At 43.8% G+C, this 27,289-nt stretch overlaps 1 protein-coding gene across 25 annotated transcripts in view; it reads right to left on the bottom strand.

Moving 5' to 3' along the window:
* Pard3 (par-3 family cell polarity regulator) overlaps positions 1-27,289 on the bottom strand; it is a 512,103-nt gene that overhangs the window by 169,281 nt on the left and 315,533 nt on the right. For 6 of the 25 annotated variants that reach the window (XM_087900660.1, XM_087900643.1, XM_087900659.1 and 3 more), the window contains 5 exons: positions 24,360-24,519; positions 17,615-17,804; positions 13,946-14,097; positions 12,860-12,904; positions 7,732-7,959 (listed from right to left, as the gene is read on the bottom strand). In XM_087900660.1, coding sequence (XP_087756786.1) covers positions 7,732-7,959; positions 12,860-12,904; positions 13,946-14,097; positions 17,615-17,804; positions 24,360-24,519 — 775 coding nt within the window. The remainder of the gene's footprint in view (positions 1-7,731; positions 7,960-12,859; positions 12,905-13,945; positions 14,098-17,614; positions 17,805-24,359; positions 24,520-27,289) is intronic. The other 19 variants (XM_087900662.1, XM_087900658.1, XM_085681949.2 and 16 more) reach the window with 7 other exon arrangements.

Raw genomic sequence — 27,289 nt, 5'->3', positions numbered from 1 at the left:
TTTAAAAAGGGAAACCGTGAAGCTGCTTACCCCCTCTGATGTGCCAGTCATTCTGCAATTAAGACGCACCTAATCACTCTGTTTTCAGCAGATGCAAATGCGGCTCAATTAAAATTCTAGGCCATGTGACAAACTGAGCTCCTCAATTCTGAAAGGTAGCATGTTAGGAATGGGCCACTGAAAAGTCTAGAAAAGTCTAAGCACTTGAGCATTAATGGGCTTGAGAGGGAGCTCCAGGTTCTTCAGCTTCAGCAGTGAACAAAATGTGCCTCTTTGGCTACCACAAACACAGGCTGACTCCCAGCGCATGGCTATCAGTCACCGTTTCCTGTCACTCGAACCGATACTGGGGCTGTAACAAGCCCTGCTGGTTGCTCACTCAAAATTCATTTCTCCCTTTCTGCTTCCATAATTTCATATTGTGTCCAGAATGTGACCAAGCACCAAGGGGTGGATTCATTAAGCTTAAAGAGGCCTACAGAAGCTATGTTCCTGCAGACATGGGAGTACCAAGGTCATTGCACCGGGCATGGCCCTGTCACACTGAATCCTTTGCTTCTGCTGGGTACGGAAGGGAAACTGTGAAAGTACCCTGTGGACAGAGGAGCAGACAGGGAGGAAAGACACTGGGTCTTGTGACACTGGTGAGCTGTGGAATAATAAACCCACAGTGGCCTGGCTGCACAAAACACCGCATCTCCTTACCATTTAATTTGTGGAGTCAACTTTACTATTAAATACGGCTAAAAGCAAGTGGACACAGCATAAGGCAGACATGAAAATAGCTGTAAAATCGCTACAGTTATGTATGAAAAATGTCAGGATAGTAGATAAGGCAGTTCTGGATATATTTCTAGGTTTAGACAAACTGTCGAAGATACATAAACAGAGAGATCCCAAACTAAAACTAGAATGCTTTTTGTTGTTGGTTTTTGAGACAAGGTTTCTTCTCTGTGTAGCCCTGGCTGCTCTGCAACTCCTTTTATAGACCAGGCTGGCCTTGAACTCAGAGATCTGCCTGCCTCTGGTTCCCAAGTACTGGGATTAAAGATATACACTGCCACATCTGTCTTATAACATAATTTATAGCCACGCAATAAACACACTCCTCTGAGGGCCAGGGCTAAAGACAAAGAGCACTGGTAAATATCTGCTGCATTAAGGAGCCGTTTCCCGTTCTCATGTATGAAGATCTACGCAGAGAATAGGAAAGCTTCACGGTAAGGACATGGGTTCTTAAGTAACTTAAATTCACACGGGAAAACAGAGGATAAATATCAAGCTTGTCCTGGACAACTCCCCAGCGTCACAAGTTTAAATTGCCTTAAATAAGTTAAGAACGAGGTAGTCGGAGTGCAGAGTTGGGACTGAGGAAAGGCCCAGGCGGGAATGTGGTTGCTGTGTAAGAATGAAGATACGAGCTCAAGATATGGTTTTAAAGAAGCTGTGTGCAGTGACGCGCACTGGTAATCTCTGCTCTGTGGACAGGGAGACAGGATGTCCTGAGTGCTCACCGACAGCCACCTTTGGGGAGCTGTAGGTTATGTGAGAGTCCCTGCCTCAGCGGAAAGGGACTGAAGAAGACACCTGAGACTACCCTCCATCCCAGACACTCAGTTGCACACATGTGAATGCATTCACACACGCATGCACACACACGCACACAGAAAAAAACTCTGCTAAACTTGGCAAATCAGCTGTCCTTTTTTGTGGAAGAGTGGGAGATAAATAATGCTGCAAGAGAAATCATCAAGGACCGGACTCCAAGGCCCCGCAAAGCCTCTGCAGGAACTGAACACGCTGAGAACATAAATATTATCATTGGTTCTTATTTTAGCTGACTATTTTGACTTCAGGAGAGGGAGAGAAGATGTAGGAAATGAACAGCTAGTGATGCAGATGGTATCAAGTAACAGAATCTGCCGTTCTGGACTCTTGACTTTTAACATTAGAATGATGAGCTCTTGGCAAGGGAAATAGCTGGCTTTCTCTCTGAGCGCAGTGGGGGTGGGGGTGGAGCACACATGTTCAAGGCGGAAAGGAAATGTGAAGCCTGGAGAAGAGGTTCTTCTGAGGTGTGTGATGGGGAAAGTCACTGACAGAGGCTGAGTGCGGGGGGCCCATGCCTGTGATCCCAGTACTTGAGGTCACCCCAGGCTATATGAGCTCCTTTCTCAAACAAGCAAGCAAACAAACAACACCTAACACAATAAAGAGCCAATATAATGGCTGGGAAGGGGCAAGACATCAACGAAACAGGTAACAACCCTTGGTGCTACCAAAGGAGAAGAGTTTGAATGACTAACCACAGACACTCTATACTTAAAACAGCCTATGTCGTTAAAATAAAGAAGCTTAAGGTATATATTGGTAGAGGGTCAGGAACAATAGAATTGTCTTTCCAAGGAGCTCATGACTTATTCCCAACTATTCTTCAATCTCTAAGCTTTTCTCAACCATCTTCCATGATGTTCCCAAAGACTATGGTAGACTGTTGATTACACAGCTGGCCATTCCACCTCCAATGTGTCCTGCTGAACAGGCACCACGAGGCCCACACACTCAACATGCTCAGTCCTTGCAGATTCGTTCTTGGTGTCCAGTGGATCTCCACAGTAAAGCGATGCAGGTCATGCATCCTCCCTACCGACAGGAACCATGTGCGCTGACAATAAAGGTTTGCCTGTCGCCGATTCTCACCAAATGGAATCTGTGAGCTTTAAGTGCTAGCAGCAGCACCCAAGGCTCCACTGGGGGAGTTGTCATTTGAAATCTCATTTGAAGACAGTGGATAGAGCTCTGTAAGTGGATTGGTGCAGTGTTTGCCTTGGTGCCACATGAACTGGACACGGTGGCACACGACCATAATCTCAGCATTTGGAAGACAGAGGATCAGAGAGTTCAGGCCATCCTTGACTATAATGAAGCTCAAGGTCATCTTTGGATATGTGAGATTCTGTCTCAACTTTTTTCTTTTGATTTTAAGCAACGAGTGAGCTTAATACCAATATATGTTTTAATAACCCACAAATTACTATTATTATTGTGTCAAAGAGGAGATTTCAGCCATGGTTCAGACCATAAATGAAAACCAATATGAAAGTGTGTGGCCGGGTTCCTAAGTGAAGGTTGGTGACACTCTGGGAAGGCGGGTGTTAATGTTTCTCCCTTTCTAGAAGATCAGAATGCCTGTCTCTCAAAAGGAGAAGTTTCTAACATCCAGGAAATATAACACATTTCAGGGAATGCATCGATATCCTTAATGTTAAAACAAAACTTTGGTGTGGGGGTCAGCTCTGAGGTAGAGCATTTGCCTTGAGGCTCAGTCCTGCAAAGCAGAAACAACAGCAACAATAAAAAAAAATAAAAATAAAAAAATAAACCTATACTGAAAATAGTACATTCTACCTGATGGTCAGAACATTACAAACAAAACTAGAAAGTAGATTGTTTAGGGGAAAGGCCCCTGAAGAAGGAAGGAAGGGGACTGTAGTGTTCACAAGTAAGTTTGGAGGGAAACACACGCCATCATGAGGAGACATAAGCTACACAACACAGATCGTGTGGGCAGTCCAAGTTGCTTAGGGCGGTGGATAGATGGGCACGGTGATGCATGCCCATTACCCCTGATCAAAACCAAATGCTGCGAGCATTTGCAGTGGGACCTGCAACAACAATGTCTAGCGTCAGATAAAGAGGGCTCGGGCCTGAGTGGGAAGGAATGACATCAGATTTCATGAGGGGGAATTAAGACAGCACAGCGGTCCAGTGCTTCTGTGTCGAGATGATGACCAAGGCCCGTGACTCTGAATGCTAAGTAGAGGGATGCATCTTCACCCGTCATAGTGCGTGTAGTTCTGAGCACATGCGCGTAGCTTCCTCCTTCACCGGCACCATCAGGAGCCGTCTTACCTGAGTTACTGTGTTATTTGCCTATGAGCAGTCTGCCTGTGATCTTGTCTATTCCTGCATCCAGGCGCGTCTCTGTATGTAGAAGTCAGAGGTCTCAATTGCTTTCTACCTTATTTTTGAGGGGGTGTCTCTCTGGACCTCGTGAACGGGTTGCCTGTGACCCCCAGAGCTTTCCTGTCCCTTCCTTCCCAGCACTGTACGGAAGTCTGCCGCTACGCCCACTAGCCATCTCTCTGGTCCCAGTTCCTACCTCTTCACACGCCTCCTGGTACTCTCACCAGGACTATACACACCGACTGAAGACATAGCTTTCCAGAAATGGTCCTCAATTTCTTTCTGCACTTCGTCAAAGACCCTGGAACAAAGGCACGGTGCCCTGAGACCCCCTGACTGCCCTCTGCCCGACTTTCATTTCACGGCCTGGTCTCACTGACAACCTGTGGCCTACAAAACAATGTAACCACAAAGTTCTCCAGGGTTGGTTTTCTACGGAGTCAAGTCAGCCCTGGCCAGTTAGGGTCTTTTAGTCTCTGGATCAGCTCTAGGCCCCACCGCATATAACCCACTCTCAGACGCTTTACGATGGCTTTGGAATCATTAGCCTACCCCTTTGGGATTTAGCTCGTGTTGGGGGAAAATCATAGGACTAAGAGACAGAAGAGCAACAATTCTAACATCTATTCCCTAAATGCGATCAGGGACAAATACAGTTACATATTTTTCTCTCTGAAATAATAGTAAATGAAGACTCGGTAAGATACTTTAGATGTGATTTTCTTCCCAGTGCACTCTCAGATGTAGCCGTGCTTTTGTCACTGCTGTGGTTGAGTGCTGAGTGCTGCCCACTGGAATGGCACTTCCTGTACAGTCACAGATGAGCCTGACTGTTTTCACCTTCCCGCCTCCACCTTTGAGTGCTGGGGTTGCAGATACGAGCCACCACACCAAGTTTTACGTGGTCCTGGGGAAGGAATTCAGAGCTTCATGTGGGCTCTGCACCAGCGCTCTACCAACTGAGCAATGCTGCTCTCCTTTTTCTTTTCCAACATATGTAGCCCAGGCTAGCCTTGAAACCATGACCCTCCTCTCTCAACCCAGTAAGTTTTGGGATTACTGATATGTACCATGGCTTCGGTACAGCAAGAGAGAGGCAAGTAGAGAGGTCGCCATCGTGGGAACTACAAAGTATAGTTCTTGGCAGGGTTGACCAAGCAGACAAGAGCAATCAACAGGAGCATGTGAGGTCTCTAGCAGAGAAAATGGACCACAGTATTCCTGGGGACACTTCCCACCTGCCATCTGCTCTACCCCAGCCACAGCCTGGGCCTGTCCCACTGCTGACACTGCCACCGCTGACACCATGGCTCACACATGTTTTGCAAAGGGCCCCACATCCTCGTGGGATGCCTGCCTGCCTAGCCAGACACCCTTGGCTCTGACAATGGTCCTCTTTTAAAGCAGCATTCAATGGGAATGTGGCGTCGTCATTTCAACAAGCGGTTGGAACAGAGTCCCACAAAGGGGTACCTTTTGCTCCATTCTTTATCAGACACAGGTACGTACAGAGAGCCACTGAGGTACAGGCCCTCGGCAGCCAGGATGCAGGATCAGGGCTGTCATGACAGAAGGAACGCAAGCCGGCCTGTGGGAAAGGCAGGGCTTAGAAAGCAGAGGAAACCAGTCCATTGACCTATTGCACCAGAAGCCAGAGAAGCCCTTCCTATCCCTATTCTAATCTTTAAAATTATTTATTTATTTTTGTTTTATGTGCTTTGCTGTTTTGCCTGCACGTATGTCAAAGCTTTTGCAACTGGATTAAAGACAGTTGTGAGCTGCCATGTGGGTGCCGGGAATTGAACCCAGGTCCTCTGGAAGAGCAGTCAGTGCCCTTAACTGTCAAGCTTTCTCTCCAGCCCTTCTTTCCTTATTCTCATGTAAAAGTGAGACTCTCCTGATAACAGTAGTTCTGCACCCCTGATTCCTTTGGAGGAAACCAAGGGTTCTTATTAAGCACTAGAAGGTTAGCACATGCCAAGGGCCCATGTGGGCACAACAGAAAGACCTACATGGCCTTGCCGTGCTACGTATGACCGCAGGAGTGACAACCCTGTGACGGGGCCTGGCAGCTAAACTAGGAAATATGTTCTTCATCTGGCAAGAAGGGGAGGAATCTATTTGAAATCACAGGCTGATTATAGTGTAAAAATGGTCTAGATATAGACAAAGGACAGGGATGTAGCAATGCTCTCCCTAAGATTTGCTTAGCATATTAGCCAGAAATACTCATGTCCCCAACATATTATATGTTACAGGCAAAAATTAAGTCATTTTGCTTGAAATCTCAAGATGCACTGTTTATCAAAGCTGCTTTCCCCACCGCTAGCTGCGTTAGGAATGTGTGCTGGGAGTCAACTATCCAAATGTGGAAACGAAAGTAATTTACATTCCATAGAAACATTCTCTGGTCCTGGATTTAACTTCAGGCTGTACAGCCCACAGGTTTATAGACAAGACACATGGGTAGTCATATTTGATGTTAAAATCTAAAATGCAATCGCATTTCCTCCTCTGGATTCCACACTGAATAGCTACAGTGTCTACATGCTATCCATACAGTGTGATTAACTGCACAAGCGTGGTTATTGTGAGCCCCCAGGAGCCTGGCAATCAGAAACACCAGGCATATAAAACTACTAGAAAAGGCAGACATATAGGGCTGGGGCCGTAGCTCAGTGGTAGAGCACTTGTCTTGACTGTCTGAGGTCCCAGGTTCATTCCCAGGACCAGAAACAAACAAAACTAAAAGGAAAAAGGTCATTGAGGGGGGTGGATATGATGAACATGCTGTATGTATGCATGAAAAATACCACGGGAAAACCTATTATTGTGTATATTTAGTACACTAATAAAATAAATATAAGTTAAAAATATAAACTATAACATAGTAATTATTGAATACACTAATGAATAATACTTATCTTTATAATTCCTAAGTTCTTCATCTTCTAAATAAGTACTTTATTATTCAAAAAATTTAAATAAATGTTTAAACATATATCCCCTTTAATGATTCATAGAAAAATCTACTCATACTAAACTATGACTTTCAGATTGGCTTAAAATATTTAGTAATTTGGGGAAAATACAAAATTAGACACACCTGTTTTAGTCCAAAAATGTGTCTTTAAAATAATAAGCTATTAAGTGTATTTACTGGCAGACAATACACAGAATGGATTTCAAAGATTTTTGTATAAGGATAGCTCTACTCTATGAGTTATTAAAAAATCCAAACAATATTTTTAAAGTGAATTATATCTATAAATATATACCAATTTAAAAGTCAGGTTTTTTTTTTAAGAAAACTACATTATAAAAAAGAAATGAGAGAGAGAAAATATACTTTCAAAAAACCCCTGTATTTTCTGAAATAAGCCTGTGAGAACAGTTGTTCTGTCTCGGGTTTCCTCCTTCCTGTCCTCCGACGTCACGTTCACAGTGGCTAAGAGGACAGCTCCTTGGCAGGCAGAGGGCCACAGGCCTGTGTTCTCCGTCACTGGGGGGGCTAAGAAAGGCTGTCAGCTCGAGGCCAACCCGAGCTATTCTATAGCAGAACCCAGTCTAAAAAGACCGTGTTTCTTCACTGAGTCCAATATCACATGGTATAAAAGCCCACGTAGCGGCGGGAAAGAGAAAATGGCTGTAAGGACCTAGCACCTCAAGGACCTGGGGACACCAGGGGGTTCCTGTAGCACGTTCTGTGGAACACGGATCACGCAAGCCATGCGCCATCGCCGAGCACGCAGCCGAGACACTCACAGGTCTCCATGCCTTCGTCGTCGTCATCCACCACGGGTTTATCATAGGACTTGTCGATGGCAGCTCGGAAGCTCTCGTTGCAGCCCCGTCCTCGGATGATCCGCGGCCGGGGGCGGTGGAAGGGGATGTTCCCGTTCAGGGTCACCTCGGCCACAGCCGTCTGCAGGCTTTCAAGGGAGCTGGATTTCTTCAGACCCAAGGACGGTCCTACATCTCTACTGGGGGAGCCTTGGAGGATCAGAATACAGGATTAGTGAGCGCGAAGCGACAAGCTCAGATCCAAGAATCTAAGCACAGTGGACACCTGCGGGGTATAAAGTGAGTGGCTAAGTGGTAAGTTCTAGAACGTGGGTGGAAAATATATAAAATAAACAACAGTAGTTAATTTCAAAAACATTACGTTTTTATATCTATTTCCATTTGGAAAAATTCTAATTTATTAATTTTGACCAGAACAGATGAAGTCATTATCAAACCATTGTGCAATGTAACACATCTATACACTAAACTAGAATGATCAATAACTGCATTTAAAAGGCAGAGGCCATGAGGAGGCTGCAGGAGAATCATCTCTGCAATCTAACTGCACCTTACTGTAGTGCAAAGTTATGATCAGCAGAAGGTGGGCATCACTGTCACAGGCTTCATCCACTCTGTCATGTGAGCATGAACACAGCAGTCCCAGGACCACCAGCACACTTAGCTGGCACCGTGCCGAAAGGTGGCTCTGGGAACAGAATGCTCTAGACAAAGTGCAGTACAGATCTGAAGACACCTCCCATGTGGGCTTCTCTCCTTGAGAGACACACCAGGGACCTACAATTTTTGCTTTTATTTCTGGAAGACCCAAGGCAAAAAAGATTGAGATACCAAGCACACCCGACTTGGCAGGCATTCTGAACTATTTTCTTTAAGCAAGGGAGACAGCCCCATCCATCACTGTCTGACCCGGCACACCGGGGTGGACGTCAGCAGATTCTAAAGGCAGACACCCCCACCTGGGTGGGCCAGGTGACAGGGCTGGTCCTCACTCATCTTCCTAAAAAGACAGATGAAAAAAGAGAAGAGCCGGTGGAGAGACCAAACAGCTCATCTTCACAGGGGGTCACCCACCCATATGCTGATCAATAATTAGGGAGCAGCTACTCCTGGAAGACAAATGGCTGAGAGGTGAGCTCACCACAGCTCCGAGTGGGAAGACACAGGAAAACTAACTGGAAGTGTCAAAATAAGAATTATCCTCTAATGCTTCATTTATATTACATATTTTAGCTAATTTTCACCATGGGGTACCAGTGCTCGGGAAGGGCAGAGGTGCTCACAATATAGGAAGAGAAAATGGCACAAATTTAACCAGTGGGGGAAAATATTATATAAGATATTGGTCTCAGGAGCAAATGATGATGTATTTCCTTTCTTGGGGGGCAGGTTTGTATGTATTTGATCACTTATTTTGCAACTAAAGCACACTCTGAATATTTTTTTACAAGGGGCACCACATCACTCTGACTCCCCACAGTGAGTGGCTGACACCTCTGACGGGATTCACGAAGTCGATGTCACAGGAAGGGAAATGCACAGTGTTCTAGAACAAAAGGGACAATCAATGTCAAGGAGTCAGAAGTAGTGGGAGCCACATCCTCCTTGGTGGGTCAGCCACCTTCACACCTTCCAGAGACAGCAGCAGCAAGGACTTCACTGCTGATTAACTAAAGCCTGTGAGATTTCAAACTTCACTATCTGTATTAGGGGCACGTGAAACATGAATTACGCAAAGGATCCCCAATGATATGAGTATCTCTGAAGGTATGTATGTGTACCTGTGTGTGTGTGTGTGTGTGTGTGTGTGTGTGTGTACACACACCCAGCTGTGATTTCACACTTCCTGCAGGGACTGCCATTAAAATACCACATTCTACACATGCAAGTACACAATAACTTTTCTTTCTAGGGGAGTCAGCAGAGACTTCAAAGTACGCAAAGTAACAAAAACTGACAGTGAACTTAAGAAATGGTCCGAGGGACCTTCAGCATATAAAGTAACTCTGCAAAGAAGACAAGTAAAGGTGCAGAGCAATTCCATCAGCAAGAAAACTCCACAAGTGCGCCAGTGTCTCTCAACACACATATTTAACAACTTGCACAGTTTAGAATCCTCCTCCTCTAAATTATAACACTGTGGATAACATTTTATCAGAATGCTGGTAATTGCAGTGTGCCCGTGCATGGATGAAATCTGCACAGTAAAAAGTTTTACAGAAAGTTAACCTATAGCATGAACAGCAAAGGTACCCAGACACGGCTGGTACACGGCTTTGCCTACTTATTTACATACGATCCATGACGACTGTCATGTCGCCACTGTGGAATCACACAGCCTCCAGAGACCCCATGGCCTCTGAGCTTGGATTGCTTATTATCTGGTTCTTAAAAGAAAGAGCTCACTGCCCCTGTAACATAGATGTCATATATCAGAGTAAGAGACTCTAACAAAGGTTTTAAGTGATGTACTGAGAATTCTGGATTGGGGAAGGAACTCCAGGACAGCTGCTTGCTAGCAAGCACAAGGCTTGGTTGGATCTCAGGTCCCACAAGAACAGGTCATAAGCTCAGCATTTCCTATGATGAAAATCGAGACGGGGTCTTCGAAATAAGACATGGGCAAACGACAACACATGACCAGTACGGAAGGCAGCGTTTTCTCATTCAGAAACAGGATTTTAAAGTTTTCGTTTTTAAATCATTAGATCCTTAGTGTACAGGCGTTTTTACAACTAAGAAATCTAAAAAAAATTCATGCTCTCATTATTATCTTTGAAAGAAAGTATATTAACTGCAAAAAAAATTAAATACAAGACTCCTACGTCCCTAAGCCAAGAAAATCATACATAGAAAGTCTTTTCCTAGAGCAGCATTGTTTGTTCAACGCTTTCCACACACGGGGCGATCACTCTGCCACCGCGCTGCACCCCGACCCTAGACCCGTTGTTCTGTTCTCTTTTTTTAATTTTATTTTTAACAGAGTATTATTGTGCAGCCTTAGCTGGTCCAAAACTCAGAACTCAATAGCTAGGACCAAGGAAAACCACCTGCCTCTGCCTCTTGAGGGCTGAGATCAAAGGTGTACACCACGTGGCTTCTGATTGCTGTCTGCTAATAAATATCCCTCTTGGGGGGAAAAGGGTGACAATGAAGGTATCATCTGCAAGGGGCAAAAGGGAGAAAGAATTCTGTTTTCATAACAAGTGGCTTACAATGAGACAAGTGTCTATACCAAAATGTCAGAACACATTGTCCAAAGCTCTGGGCTAACCTGTCCAAGAATCTAGGCAGCTCTGAAGTGAGGAAAAAGAAGCAAGGCAACCGAAAACTCCATTCGCTGGCTAACACTGGGCAGGGAGAACACAGTCTATGGAATTTATCAACAGAGATTAAAAACCCCAAAACCAAGGGCATCCTGGTGACCATAAAGTTCCTCTTCAAACTTTCCATTTTAATTATATGCATAGGACAGAGTGTATACTCAAAACCAGAAAATGCCCTTCTCCTGTAAGACCTAACATGTCGCTTGCAAACACAGGTCTGAAGAGACGAAAAATCTGAATCGTCATTGTGAGAGTCACGAGGTTGTCAGTTAAAACCTGTAAGTTAACTTTTACTCACAGTAGGTTTGGTTGTTTCAGTTAACACTCCTCACTCTCACATAACCGGACAGCATTCAGTGTCCCACTGTGGAGGTGGGCAGTTCTGCCTGGCGCAGAGACCAATAAACTGCTACTGTGCACATGCAGATGACCAAGACTCGCCCTACAATTCCGCTTCACAATTTCAACGAATTTTATGCTTTACCAGAAAAACAGCTACTTAGTAAGATCCAAGGCTACAGTTAATTGCCCCGAACACGACCAAGTTATAATTTATTGAATGCGATATTATAATCTATCATTTACTTCATAGACTATGGTAACACCAAGAACATCCACAGCAATCTTTATGCATCTATGTCGAACACACAGGCAGAGACTAATTACTACAGCAGGTTAAAAAGGCAAATTAAAGCTAATACGTGCTAAGTGATATAATTACATTATCCTGGATCTAGAATAATTAAAACAAGATTCCAAAATACACTAATAAATCATGCATGCTCAACTGCACACAGCACACTGCTTAATTACACTGACAGACTCCACTGATTGTCTCCATGTAGTAATATGAAAAAATAAGATATAGTATACTGCTAACCCTAGTCTATGTAGCCCATTGTCCCTATGAAATGATTAAGCAGCAAAATTTAGAACAGATTCCCGAAGCTAATGAAGCCATATGTATCATATAGTTCAAACTAATGTCAGAGCTGACAATGAGCTAATTCCCGCATCGGAAAAAGACACAAGAGACAGCAGACGAAAATCAAGAGTATCAGTAGCAAGGCCAAACTCTGTCATTTACAGAAAAGAGTTCACATAGGCCAGGGATTCTTAGCCTTCCTGATGCTGCAACCCTTTAATACAATTACCATGCTGCAGTGTCCTCCAACCACAAAATTATTCCACTGCTACTTCATAACTGCAATCATGCTACTGCTATGAACTGCAACGCAAGTGCGTGACATGCAGGATATCTGACAAGTGAGAGGGTCGTTCAGCCCCTAAACGGGTAGCGTCTCGCAGACTGAGAACCGCTAATATAGGTGATGTTGTTTTTCAAATAAAAAAAAATCACCGCATGGAGCACTGACAGGAAGTAAGATATCACACAATGACTTAAGATCTTATGAGTCCAAAAAGAGATGTTTCCTTCAGATTTTGATTTACCATTAAGAAAAAAATTATCACCACAAAAACATTCCTATGCGAGTAAAATTTTAAAAAAAAAAGAATCTAAGGTTGTTTTTAACAATGGTAAAGGTAGTTCATTCCATTCCATCTGTTACACATATTGCTGATAAATTTCTCATAACAGAAAAAAAATGTATTTTCTCCTGCCATTTGATTTCCCATAACGAAAGCGTCTGAGTGAGACTGGAACACCGGTGCTTCCGCGGAGCCTGACTGGCAGCTCTATAATCACGATAAGCTCCTTGAACCAGGGTTTCTATGGCAACAGTCTAACTGTCCATTCTTACCTGCTCTCTGGTCATCCACTGTATTGAGTTTAGTCTCGTCAGCTACTGTTAAAAGGTAAATGTATAATGGTTAGCCCAGTTAGTCCCCGAAGCCCGACATGCTGTAACCCTCCCCCCCATCTTGACCGTTAGAGCACAACTCTTAGGCAATATTCCATGCAAAAATAAATAAATGAAACAACAAGCAAACGTTCATGATCAAAAATTAAAAGGAGAAAAATAAGCAGTCTCTTCATGCAGTGTGCCAGTCATTCATCTCACGGTCTTGTGTTATTTGTATGTTAGTGTATCATCATTAGCCACGGCAGTGCGCTGTCTAAATTTACACATTTATATATCTCTGACAAATTAATGCTTTTAGTCTCGAAGTTCAAACAGCCACCAGAAAACAGCATAAGTTATGATTGACTAACAAAGATTTTAAAAATCATTTAGTTTATACCTGTATTAATTGAATTATTTTGGGGGGTAGATCTTGATTTAAAGAGAGAGACTACCTGATTGGTGCCTGGCTGAACAACTATGGCTATTTTCTTCCTCTTGTTTGCTCCCAAATTTGTTCTAGAATATATTCCCAAATTATTAATCTGATTCAAGGCCATAATTGTTAAAGCACAAGAAGGTCTATCAATTAGCACTTCAAGAAGAGCAATCAAGAAGGGCATTGGCAACGAAGCCCTAGACATGGATTGAGATAATGGGTTCTCTCCAAAACGTTCTCTACTTAAAAATCTCTCCAAATGGAATCTCCAAGGAAACTGCTTCTCCAACGGACAGAGTAGTAAAACATCTCATTTTGAAATGAAGCAACAAGGATACAGCATGGGTTTGCATGGGTTCGCTTTCCTTCTCATCTACAAACACACGTCAACATACTGTTTATCATGTCAACACGCTACTGTGAGGAGTATGGGCATCTCAAACGTAACGTAAACTCATTTTTTTTTTGAAAAATTGCCACATGTTAAATTTATTTATTTATTTTTTCTATTGCTCAAAATAAGCAGACATGTGTTTGGGACCTTCAGTTTCACCCCGCAGCATCCACGCCTTATTTAGATAAAGATTCATGGAGATTGTACTCACTACCTAAATCCATGCTTTTTGATTTTCGTGTTTTAACGAAATCCAATTGACTGGCATCTGAAAATTGCTTTGTGCGTTTTTCTGACATACTCTGGCGTCCAAATCCTTCTCGTTGAAAGGCAAGAACCGGATCAACATCTGGACTCAAAGAGCTGGGTGAAGAGAAAGAAAAACACAAAAGTACTTACTAAAGAGTGGAGACATTCGCTTTAGGAGAGATCGCACATCCTTTAGTACACGGACAGATGCATTTTATTTAAAGATTGAAATAACACAATATACACCACTTTTACAAGAGGACTAAATGGAAATAAGAGAAAAAGTAAATATTGATTTGACCTTAAAGCAACTCTGTGGATGTAGATTTTCTTCTCTATTTCCTTCTGCTTGGCTCTTCATTGCGCTTGACAATATATCATTATTTCTCTTATTGTTTAAAATGAGTCTGCTATTTGTCAGACACTGGAAACCCTGAATATTTGACAAGACTTGCCTTGTACTGCAACATGTAACCATATAAATCGCAATTTAGCAATTTCGAATAAGATATATTCTGACGGAAATTAACAGAGAGACCCACAACTGGACAAGGTGCAGACACGGAGAAATTCTGGAACATTTCATCTGGAATGAGACGTCTTTGTCAAACCAGTCCCCTCACGGAGCTATGCAGAAAAAGAGCCAGAAATACTGTAACAACCGGAGGGGACGAGGACTCTCACTCAACAGTGTCTTCCACACCCAACAGGGCTGACGGACACGTGAGCTCACCGAGACAGTGGCAGGATGGGAAGGATCGAGCCACAGAGGGTCCCAGAACTGGGAGGGGGAAGCGGTCATGAGCTCCCAGGATGAACCAAGAAGCTCTCTGTAATTGACCACACTTGCAAAGGAAAATCTAGTTTCCAATAGAGTCTCATTGGGCATATTAACCACATTTGAGGACGGGCCCCTTGCCCAGCAGTATATGACAAAACAAACTCAAGGGCATTTTTGTAGACATTTTTAGTCTCATACTGTTTTGTTTGGGAATTCTGATCTTATCTTGATTGAGTGTTTTGCACTCAATTCAGTGTTTTTATGGTGTGTCTGCATGTGTTTCTTGTGTTTTTCTTTTCCTTTTTAGGCTGTTTGTTTGCCTATTGCTTTTTAAAGAGAGGAAAAGGGCCATTTCATCAGCTGCATTACTTGGCTTATTTATGAGCGAATCCTGTTTTTAACCCATGTTGGTTCTAAAAGTTTGCCTTCCTTCCTCAACCTCCCGTGCACTGCGATTACAGATGTACATTGCCCACACCCTACAGAAATACAGCTTTGACAGAAAATCCTAGCAGAGGGTTTTTAAAGTGATTTAAATTCTTTCTGCCAGCATCACTTAAAACCTCTACTTAGCAAACTTTCACACTCACTTTGTATCCTCCAAAATATTGCAATTATCAAAATTAGAATTGCAGTTATATTTTTTCCTTCGCTAAAATAACATGGTTAATGGCCGCTCCATTGATTACTGGGTTGAGAAAACTATATTCTATTAGTAACAAATTAGAAGTATAGCCATTTGACACATTTAGCCTTCCAGAACTGTGCAGCCAACTATAAATGTACACATTTAAAATGTCAAATGAGCTTGCAAATTCATAAGAGACTTAAAATAACTAAATATTCTTAAAATGTGACATAATTAATTTTTCCTGATTAATCTACTCATTAAATTTATTTCAGACACAATAAACAGTACACTAGAATATTATCAAGACAGAACACCAGGCTGGCAGATGACACCCTGAAGAAGCCATATCTACCCTTCCCCCCCATCGCTGAAATCCCAGTTATTAATCTTGCCTGACTGATCTTCGGCTTTCCTAACATTTTCTTCTGAGCTGGGGGAGAGGTTGCCAGACTGGCCAAGCTCACACTCTCGGCTCTGAGGCTGAAGAGCATGCATGCATGCCTAGATAGCCCTTCCCTGATATTCTTTCCTTTGCCCGACATTTCTCAAGGAAAAAAAAATCACAGATGTCCGCACCTTTGCTGTTTCCTTTTCAAAGCCATCTCAGAGAAAATAATGCCCCAAGCTATTCCTTACGCCAACTATGTCTTTTTCCCATTGCAGCTCTGTTCTTGCAATCCCCTTCACGGTGTCTCACCACGGGGGGGGGGGGGGGACACAAGGCCTTTTGCCTCCTTGAAGAAGGGAGTGAGACATGAGCTCCTTCCCTGCTCTTGCTTCCAGTCACGAGCTGCGGCCACAGCAAGAGCACGGCAGCCGCCTCCCTCAGCTACTCACGGAGCGGCTATTACCCTGTGCTCTCCGCCTCAGCTCTGGTATTATGTCCTGCATTTTCCAGTAGAGAATTTAAAAGAAAGAAACAAAAGCTAGTGATGAACTTTGCAAAGGCCCAGGAACAGGTCAAGTTCTTTCAAGAGAACATCAGCAGGGCTGGCAAATAAATTAACTGTGTTTTCCTGAGCTCACATGAGGAGGAGAGGAGTGGGGAGGAATGGGGGCGAGGAGGGGGGAGGAGGGAGGAGGAGAGGAGGGGAGAGAATAGGAGGGACGGGGGGAAGAGGAGACCTGGGGTGGTTTACTTGGTTAAGATCACCATAAAAGTGCTAATGCAAAAACGCCAGTCCTTAGCAACTCCAATCTAATGCGCCATGTGACACAGGTGGAGGGTGGGTAGATGGGTGCGCAGTGAAACAAGCTTTGCTTGAGAGCTTGCTTCTCTACCAAGCATGCAGACTAAAAGAATGGGGCGGGGGTGGATGAGGACCAGACAAGGCCAACAGTATCAAATGCTTTCTCTTACTGTCACAGAGGGGAGAAACTATTTGGAGCACATTCACAGTCTCTGTGCCCTGAGAGAGAAAAGCTGGGGCTGTGGAGATGGCTCTGTGGAGGGAGTGCTTGCTGCACAGGCATGAGACCGAGTTTCAGAGTCCCAGCCTGCAGCCGAGGCACTGAACAGGCAGCCAAGCCGACTGGCATGCTCTACATCCCTGACTGTCAATAGAATTAGGTGGACAGCACTGAGGAAGACACCCAATGCCGGCTGTGTTGACTAGGTTGGTGTCAATCTGACCCAAGCCAGAGACATTGGAGAGGAGGGAAACTAAGATTTGGCTATAGTAGGTACATCTGCAGGGCACTTTCATCATTAGTGATTTCCATGGGAGAACCCAGCCCATTGTGGATGGGGCCAGCCCTGCGCTGGTGGCCCTGGGCTCTATGAAAAAAGCAGGTTGAGCAAGTTCGTGAGCAATACTCCGTTGTGGCCTCTGCATCAGCTCCTGCTGCTGGGTTTCTGTCCTGTCTGAGTTCCTGTCCTGACTGCTTTTGATGATGAAGAGCGATGTGAAAGTATACAGGAAATAAACTCTTTCCTCTCCAAGTTGCTTTGGTCACGGCGTTTCCATCACAGCAACAGAAACCCTGACAAAGACACCAACCTCTGGCTTCTCCATGCACACTCACAGGGAGCAAACCCCAACATGTATGACATGCGTGCAGATAACCAACACACAAGGAAAAAAATACCTCCAAGATGTCTTCTCGAGTTCCCAAGCACATTGCATGTTAATTTTTGTATCTAACAGCCGGAATCAACTCGGGAATTTGCTTAAATCCTATTTATCCGATAATCAGGCCCAACCCTGTGCCGCACTCACCAGTCGGCTGAGTCACTGATGGCAGCCTTGGCCCAGGTGCCGGCCTCTGTCATGATGAACCCCACATCATCATGGGAGCTGGAAGAGGACTGGTCGGAGAGGTGAGGAGGAAGCACAGGCAGCCTGTCATCTTCGATCATGACAGTGTCGTCGTGGGGCATGTTCACCGTGGGGGACAGCTGACATTTACCTGACCAGAGAAAAGGAGAAATTCTAGGCGTCAGTGCAGGGGCCAAGCTTGGTAATTGCAAAATTTTGCTACATTAAAAACAGTAAAACAAACCTAAACAACAACAACAAACCCAAGTCTTGAGACAGTCTCTTCACCTGATGGAATAATGAGAAGTTAGTTTATTTGTTTCTCATAAACCATTGTCAGACACAAACCTCAGGTTCCTATAACCACTTCTGCAACAGGCAAGAGGGTCACACAGCATGCGGTAGGGCATGTGACTTCTCTGGTTTTAAGTATCCCAAAGACAGAGATGACCCCCAAAATGTCTTAATGTGAACATGATTGACACACAGCTTCCTAGGTGTGAGGCGTCCTCTGTGAAGTTTTGCCAGCAAATCTGAAGGGAACCCCACAAACTTATAGTGATCTGTCTATCTACTCATTCAACTCCCACAGGGCAGGCAAACGCTAGGTGACGTCATCTCTGTAATTAGTGCGTCACATCCTAATGGGAGAGGGAAAGTACCTACGGATAAGGGTAGCTTCAGTGTGGCCAGTGTGCCAATTGTGTCCACCTGGGCGATGATGGGCAGAGCTGGGTAGGACTGTTGAGACGGTCACCCAAAGTTAGCTGAGCGAGGTTTGGCGTGGCGGCTGTGACTTTTCTACTAGATGGAATGATGGTATTTATTCCAGAAAGTGGTAGCAAAATTAAACCATGATGAATTCAGGTGCCACTTGACAAAGCCTGGCACACAAGCCAGGGAGAATGGCTTTATAATGAGAGTGGCCGAGATGTGAACAGCTTAACCTAGATCCAGATGTGGTAGGCCGTGAGGCTCTGAGGTCTACCCTGGGAGGAGGGGACGTCAAGTGTGGTTACTCAGTCCGGAAAGGCTCCACGGATATCTGTTGTCTGTCTAGTCCCTTGCAAGCAAGTGTGTTGAGGTTCAGCGTGGCGTCCACACATCACAGCCTTTCCTGGGACAAAGCTACGTTTCGAGCCCCCAAGTCCCTCAAGGTAACAGTGGAGTACAAACAGCATCCTTATCCTAAACTACCTACAATTCCAGCAACTTCTTTCCAAAATCTGTGCCGTTTGTTTTCTGAGCATGGATATACTCACAACATTTTGGTTCAGATGCACACCTTGTAAGAAGCTAGACTCACAGGACAACCACCAAAGGACACGGCACACAAAAGTATGTTCCCAAGCAAGGAACCATGAGAGTCTGCCTTCCTTCCTCAACACTCCCTGTGAGTCCAATGTCCAAGTCTGCTCAGTCAATTGTGCTGGGACATCAAATATTCTGCACTCACTACTATTTTATGCAACATGCTCTTTCCCATCAAAATAGTTTTCAAAATAGTTGAACCAACAGGTGTTAGCATTTTAGTATTAGTCTTAGAGCTAGCTGTAAAACTGAGGATGCATTAGCATATCAGGAGAGCACAGATAAACTGGAAAGGTGAGTCTCAAGCACAATACATCTTTTTCTGCCTGTTTCAGTGAAAAATAAACTAAAAAGGAAAGAAAACTCTTTTAAGTTGTTGTCTGTCTTCAGTCCTTACAAAGAAATTCGCCAGACATTACAAAGGCATCGTTATTTAGCATGCAGGGGTCTGTTAACAGCAACATGCACGTTCACTAAAACCCCTGCTCCACACACCAGCTAGGAAAACTTCCTTCTTTGATTGAAATGTGCCACATTGACAAACTGGAGCTGGCGGCTTGTTATGAATGTTCACGACACAAAAGTAAATCAAATGGAATCATTTCTCTCTCTCTCTCGATTTCAAACCACCAGTTTCTTTCCACTCAAGTTGTAGGATATTAGAGCAGAAGCCTGCTCAGCAAAATGTCACTTGTAGATCAGGTATAAATTCCACCCCCGTCGGCCAAAGAAATGTATTCCTTTAAGACAGTTTGTCTCCAAAATGACCATATTGAATTCATAAAGCAAGGGTTCCCCCCCCGACTGGAAAGGCCAAGTTATTAACACCAAGTCCTCATGCAGGAAGAGTTTAACCAAGAAAATATCACAGAGTAATCACATTGCATAGGTTTTAAAATAAAACATGCAACCCCTTGCATTGGCATGCATGTTCTCAGCGAAAGCATGAGAACCATAGAACACAGACTGAGGTGGACAATCCCCTTTTTAATGTGTGTGCGACATTGTTTTGTGTTGAAATGTACGTGAGATACTAAAAGAATCTCCCCCCTCTCTATCACACACACACACACACACACACACACACACACACACACACACTCCACAAATGGCAAGAAGTCTCTTACATTACTCTCCAGTCTAAAATTTTGTAAGATGTCAAGATATGATCACACATATTCTCCTCTTCTTAGCTTGCATGTGAGGAGATCCAGGATCCAGTTCCAGAAACAAGCAGAGGTACCAGACATATACAGTTCAGGGCTACATGTTCCCTTGAGACCTCTTAAACAACCTCTGTTGGCCTTCAACACATCACAGCAAGACTCTGAATCATGATCCTGCGTGGCTTTGGTTTCTCAGCTGCTAAATTCCTCCCACCCCAATATTTCATCAACTATTTACAGACTGCGAAATGAACACTCAGGATCTTATAAAGTGAGGCAATAACATACAAGATTATTGTTTACTAGACATTTATTCATTGATGGATTTACATGGGACGGAACATGCATGATCTCAGGAATAAACGAAATGAAAACTGTCAGCAAGAAGACTCATTACGAAACCAACGTCAGTGTCTCAGCTTTATATGTCAAATTGTTAACAAAATGAAAATGATCTAAACATAATTAAACTCACCACAGAAGTAGGAATATAGAAACCGCCGAGATAAACAATAAAATGAGATAAAATTTTAGCTCAAAATATAAACTGCTTTAAACAAAACTATGCAGATAAAACCTTTTTAAAAAATGATGCCCTATGATCCCAAACATGACTTTGTGATGCATTTTATGAAGTAAACATGTTTGTAAACTGTACCTATCATTCCACTGCTGAATAGCTGGAAAGGTCTTCCAAGGCTTATCAAAGGAGAACTCCTAAGTAGGTTCACTAAGGGGTACACCTGGCCTGATCTGCGATTGTTCATCCACCTATCTACCTATGCTCATTCACTTACTTACCTATTTTTGTGGTGCTGGGAGCAGAGCATTGCACAGGTGCTCTATACTAGCTATATCCGCAGTCCTTAGAAGTTGCCTTCTAATACAAATTAGGAGCCGTGTTCTACTAACAGCAATGGCAGTGGGAATCCAGCCAAAATATGACGGTGGCAAATTCTGGACTTTGGTCATATTTCTGAGTGATCTATCCAAAGAGCTGGAGATAAATCAGCTGTCGCTAAAGAGGAAGCCACCACCCAGAAAACCACACATTCAAACTGTGGTTCACAGTGGGAGCCAGGGGGATTGGCTGTGGAGACACTTCGATGCTTTTCAGTCAATCTGGTGTCACTAAAACTTACCATGAGATCTTGGCATTCCCCAAGAAGGCTACGTTTACGAAGAGGAAATAGCCGAAATCAAAAATAAGTCAAAATTCAACAGGGTGTTTTGGGACACATTTCTTTTATCAGCTAAGTGAGCTAGACAGTGTGACTGAGGACATCTGACATCTTTCCAATTACAAATGATGTTGCTTTTGGGGTGTACAGTTTAGAAGTCTCTTTCCTGGGATGTATACCCATTCAAAAACGATCACTGACCTTAAAACTTCCTTTGGTTGCATGTATGAAGTATTCTCTGTGAAAACCTGCCCTGTTCACATAAAATTAACCACTTCTTTGTGTTATCATTAGGAATTTCAGCACCTCCCTTTCTATCATGGGAAACCCGGGTCTAGACAGAAGTGAGATGGAAGACCCAGCAGACAGTCATGAAGTGGTCAGGCAGGGCCTGGCTGAGAAATGTCTTAGCACCTGACAGCACAAATCAGCAGGCTGAGGGGAGCACAGCTCAGTGATATTGGGTATTGTTTCACCTCCCGTGGCAAAGTAGCATCCTTTGCAAGATTTCTAATCTCAGTGTTATCTAACTTCACCAGTAGCATGCAATCCTTAAGGTCAATAATACTAGAATAAGGATAATAATAAGAATAAAAAAGTGTTTGTAAACAGCAAGATGAATTGAGTTGAGCTTATATATTTCTCTAGGAAAAGCCTCATGGGACCCCTAGTTTCCAGTACAGCATAGAAAACATCTCTTAAAGACAGGGACAAACAAAGTCATTGAGAAGCCCTGGATCAACCCTATTGTCCCTCCCCCCAAAGAGGTATTCTACTATAAAACCTTGGCCTACTAAGTATGGTATCATCCCCAAGCCCATAGGACTGTACAGAACAGCACCAAGCATAGCAGGAGGGACTAGCCTGCAAGGGGAGTCATCACAAGTGTGAGGGATCATTACATACCCAGCAGAGAGAGGAAAAACACTGCTGACCCGGTTACCCGCTGAAAAGGACTAACCCGCCAGAGCTAACAAAACCGGGTGACAGAACATGGACAAGATGACGTACTCCTCAACCCATGTCACCCATTTCAACAAGTCACTAGGTGAAAAATCGGGGTGGGGGCTGGTATGTGTTTGAGTGCTAGGTTCCGCCTTCCTCTGAAGAACCAGGGAGTGGAGGCAGGATGCAGGTTACAGGAGCTGCTGTGTCAATGGGCTGACCAGTATGGCAAATCCTATGTTCCTATAATAAAGGGGAGATTACAGCGTATCACTTTGTATGCACACAGATCCAGGGACACATGCACATTCTTTCTCAGGGGGTCTGAAATCCTGTCCACAGCCAAGAATCCAGCAAAGCCGAGACAGCATGGCTAACCCAGCAGCAGTGACGGACTACCAAACTGGAAGGAACTGGAATCAATGCCTTTTACACCTAAGCAGGGCTCAAACCATGAGCGAGGATTGCCTCCCTGGTTCTCTCATGCCAGGTATGTATGATTAGAAAAATATTGGTAGAACACATCCCAGATCTCTTTGACCAAGGTGAGAAACTGGGAATTTAGTGATTTCTCTGAAGCTCAACAGGGAGGAAGGAAAATGACAGGAAATTGTACTAATCGTGCGGATCTGTATATATTGTTTCTCTACAGTGCTCTGTAGAAAATTCTTTGACGAGAGAGACTCTTCCTCATGCTGATCTGCATATACTGTTTCTCTACAGTGTTCTGTAGAGAACTCCTTGACTAGAGAAGCTGTTCCTTAACCCACCACGTCTACTGTTAACACCATACCTTGCCCACCCCAACCAATTAACCACACTGTTTCTATGATGCATCCCAACGAAAACACATATTTGTATTAGATCAGTACTGAATATACTCAAAAATGCAACAAATTTAGAGTTTTGCTTTAGAGAGTTGCAATATAAATCATTAAGTGTCAAGAAAACTTCTTATATTTTAAATTTGAAAGTTGTCTCAATTTAACGCCAAATGAGCAGTTCCGTAAACCCAGCCCCTCCAGGGTCTGTTAGGACCCAGCAGAGAGCTGCAGCAGGGGGAACTTATAAGGACTGCACCCACTGCGGCCCAGAAGGCAGTATTGGGTGGATCAAACAAAAGACACAAAAGACGAGCTAAGGATTTAAAGAATAAAGCAGGATTCTTGTTCTTGTTGTTTTTAAAGACATGTCTCACTATGTTGCCCTGGTTGGTTAAAACTCTCTATGTAGGACAAAGTGACCTCAAGTTTGGGGATCTGCCTCTGCCTTCCACCCCTGTGCTGAGATTAAAGGTATGAGCTAACATATCTGGCAAGACTAATCCTCTAATAAAGCAGAAACATGACAAAAATTTTATTGAATGCCAACAAATAATGAATATTTCATGTAAACATGTATTTTTTTTTATCTGTGGCTCAGCAGTGCAACCGAGTAACAACTTTTAGATCTCTAAAGTTGGTGTGTGTGTATGTATGTGTGTGCGCGCACATGAGTGTACACATGTGTGTGTGCATGCATTGGTGTGTGTGTGCATGTGTGTCATTCTTAGGCACTGTTTCTCAGGAGCTGTCCACTGTTTTTAGACAGAGTCTCTCCTTGGGACTGGGAGACTGCACATTAGGCTAAGCTGGCCAATGAACTCCAGTCCTCCTCTGGTCTCATGTCTCAGCCCCGGGACTACAAACATGGGCCACCACATCTGGCTTTTTCATTTGGGTTCTGGGGATTGAAAATAGATTCTTAATGGTCACACAGCAAGGATTTTTACCTACTGGGCTGCCTCGTTGGGCCTTGCCATTTGTTAGAACACAGCTGTTCCTGCTACCCTCAACAAGCCAGGGGTAATCTGATTATTGGAAACACTTCTTTCCTATCCTTTTCCTTTCTGTCCTCGTCAGCAAGCTGGGGGCTGGAACTTATTTAGCCATTCAGCGCATGCAGACACTCCTCACATTCATGTTTCCTGCGTGACCATAATGAACCCGTTCCCTTCTCTCTCGGAAACGCGGGCCCCCTTTCCATGAATATTGCATTAATCCCCTCTCCATGAACCAGGATAAGCGCACACGGAAGATGAGATGAAAGAGGAGAGAGCGTTACCTGACTCACCCATTATCCTGCTGAGTGCTGCATTCCTGGTGGGCGATTCCTCCAGCCCCTCAATCCCACTGTAGAGGGAGTGTGAGATCCTGCGCTCCCGGTCATCCAGTTCTGTCTCAATGGGCAGCTCAGGGGCAGCAGGGCTCCCAGGAGACCGAAGCTACGGAGAAAGGGACAGGGGAACGTGAATCTTGGAGGCTGGTTAGCAGCATGGGGCCGTTATAACAACTTTCTAAGGCTGGCATCCTACCAGGCCTCAAATGAACTAGAACTTTTCAACCTATACCAAAATAATTTGTTCTGTCAGCTTGGCCTAATGACCAGCTTTCCGTGGTACTTTATCCAACACCTCCTATGAAGCCCTGTCAGACTTCAACCACGGGAGAAAAAATATGTATATTAAAATAAACTTTTTTTAAAGTTCACCTTATTGCTTATTTTTTTCAATTTGACCTTAAGCCTGTACTGAGGTCAAGGTAAGTTATTGTTTGAGTTAAAACTCCTCCTACCTGTCGCTCTGTGGAAGGCAGGCCTTGTCAGAGGAGATGCTAGGCTTGGCTAGTTGTGTACCTATGGGACAGAAGCACGTTTGCCTCCTCCATGGATCAACTTAGGCATCTTAAGGGACACATTGCATCTATGTTCTGCAGAAACCAAGACTCGCATAACTGCACGGCAATCGCTAACTCTGAGGCAATAGCTGAGAAACACTTCAAGCATGAACAGAGTAGTATGAAATTAAGACCCAGACATTTTTGCATGTGTGTGCATAGTGTGTGCATCACATGTATGGGTTTCAAATGTGTGCAGGCTCATGTGTTCTAGTGCTCATGCATGTGGAGGCTTGTGGTTGACCTTGGGTATCTTCATGATCCTCTTCATTCAACCTGGAACTTGTTCTGGGGACCCCCTACCTGTACCTCAAAGGTTGTAATGGGCAGAGATCATGCCTGCCTACCTTGAGGTAGGTTCTAGGGGTGCAAATTAAAGCATTAATACTTAAATACATCATCCACTGCATCACCCCCCCTCCCAGCTGAGGACCAAGTATTTTGATGAAACACATAATGACATGAACATTAAGCAAATTCACACAATCTACTAAGTAAACAGAAGCAAGTCAAGAGCTGGGAATGGTTGGTGTAGGAGGGTCTTCTGTCTATGTGTTACTTTCATTGGTAAAATAAAGAAACTGCCTTGGCTTTTTGATAGGACAGCAGTTTAGATAGGCGGAGTAGACTAAACAGAATGCTGGGAGAAAGAAAACAGAGTTAGGCAGACGCCATGGCTCTCCTCTCCAAGACAGACACTGGTTAGACTCATGCCGGTAAGCCACAGTCAAGTGGTGATACAGATTATTAGAAAAGGGTTAAAAGAATATGTAAGAGTTAGCCAATAAGAGGTTAAAACTAATAGGCGAGGGAGTGTTTAAATGAATACAGTTTCCGTGTAATTATTTTGGGTGTAAGCTAGCTGGGAGCCGGGCGGCAGGAAGTGGCCCAGCATTCCTCATTACAACAAATGGGGCTCAGTTCCTACAGTGTTTGTTTAGCCTCATGAGACCCTGGGCTCAATGCCAGCACTGAAGAAACTGAGCGCAGTAGCTCACACCTGTAACCCTAGTCCTTGAGGCAGGTAGTTCATAAGTTCAAGGTCATCCTCTGCTATAGAATGAATTTGAGGCCAGTCTGGAGATTAAGTTTCAAAAGATTAAAAAAAGAAAAAACAAATTTGTCTTTTTGGAAACAGTCAATCTCTATGGTATGGCTTGAAAGAGTACGTCATCAGCCTTATCACAGATGCGTCCTACAAGGCATCTTCGCCATAGAAACAGCCAGAAGTTGATGTCCGTGGCAGGAAGGACGTAAACACTGTCCTTAGTAAAGGGTCCAGCACCACGAGAACCATGAGGACCCACGTGAACTAGCTCCCTGGGGTGCAGCTGCTGGCAGAGAGCCAGGCAGTGATGGCCTGAGACACAAGGACTTCAGCAAGCAGAGAGCCTACACCATTCCATCAGGAAGCTGTGGTGGTGGGCTGCCTTCCACAGAACAGATCACAGCTTCTCGTTAGAAACTATCCGGAGTTTGAACAGTGAGACAGTTAATGAAGTCCACGCTGTAGGTTTACTGCTCCCAGTTTGAGAAGCACCGGAGAGGTGGAACCCATTGAAGGGTCAACACAATGACAGCTGTGGGCCACCGAGCTGCAGGAGAATAAAAAACTTGCAGTGTGGCGAACGAGATTAATAAGGCTTAAACTGTAAAATCAGGGTTTGCTTTACTAGTGTTCCATTGGAACTATAGATTACGGCGGACAGCTTCATTAAAAAGTAGACATTTAAGGTCTCTGATATAAAAACATAAAAGAATATTGTTGAAAGAAGTAAGAGACCTCAATTCTAAGATACCTTGGGAAAGCAAAACTAGAAACAAAACTAGTACCCTGTACCTTTAAAGACATGTGCTATTTGAAAACTGAACTTTTAGACCTGGTGGATAGCTCTGTAGTGGAGTGCTTGCCTACCATGCCCTGGGCCCTAGACTACACAGAAAAAATGGAAACAAAACCAAAAGTCTTGTTAATTTTAAATTACAATATACATTAAAGACATTTGCCATGTAAATCTCTAGAAACAAGTTCCGTTTGCTACAGAATATTATGATGATAAAATTATCAGTAGACAAATAGAGGTCTTTGCATTTGCTTTCAAAAGTAAATTTAGCTCAAGTATACAATTCTGCAATTTTCTGTTAAAAAAAAACACCCTTTATAAACATTCTTTATTTAAAAAAAATTAAGTATGCCAAGGGAACATTTTAAGATTATATTAAGTGAAATAAAATTCCATTAAAAAAGAATGGGCAGGTTTTGTAGAGAAAATCACTTAAGAGGCTTGTTCCTAAGGAGTACACATGTAAACATTCTCC

Source organism: Myodes glareolus, chromosome 22, assembly GCF_982192425.1.
Source record: "Myodes glareolus chromosome 22, mMyoGla1.1, whole genome shotgun sequence".
Lineage (NCBI taxonomy): Eukaryota > Metazoa > Chordata > Mammalia > Rodentia > Cricetidae > Myodes > Myodes glareolus.
The sequence above is the reverse complement of the archived record's forward strand: the minus strand, read 5'-3'. Positions and strand labels throughout refer to the sequence as shown.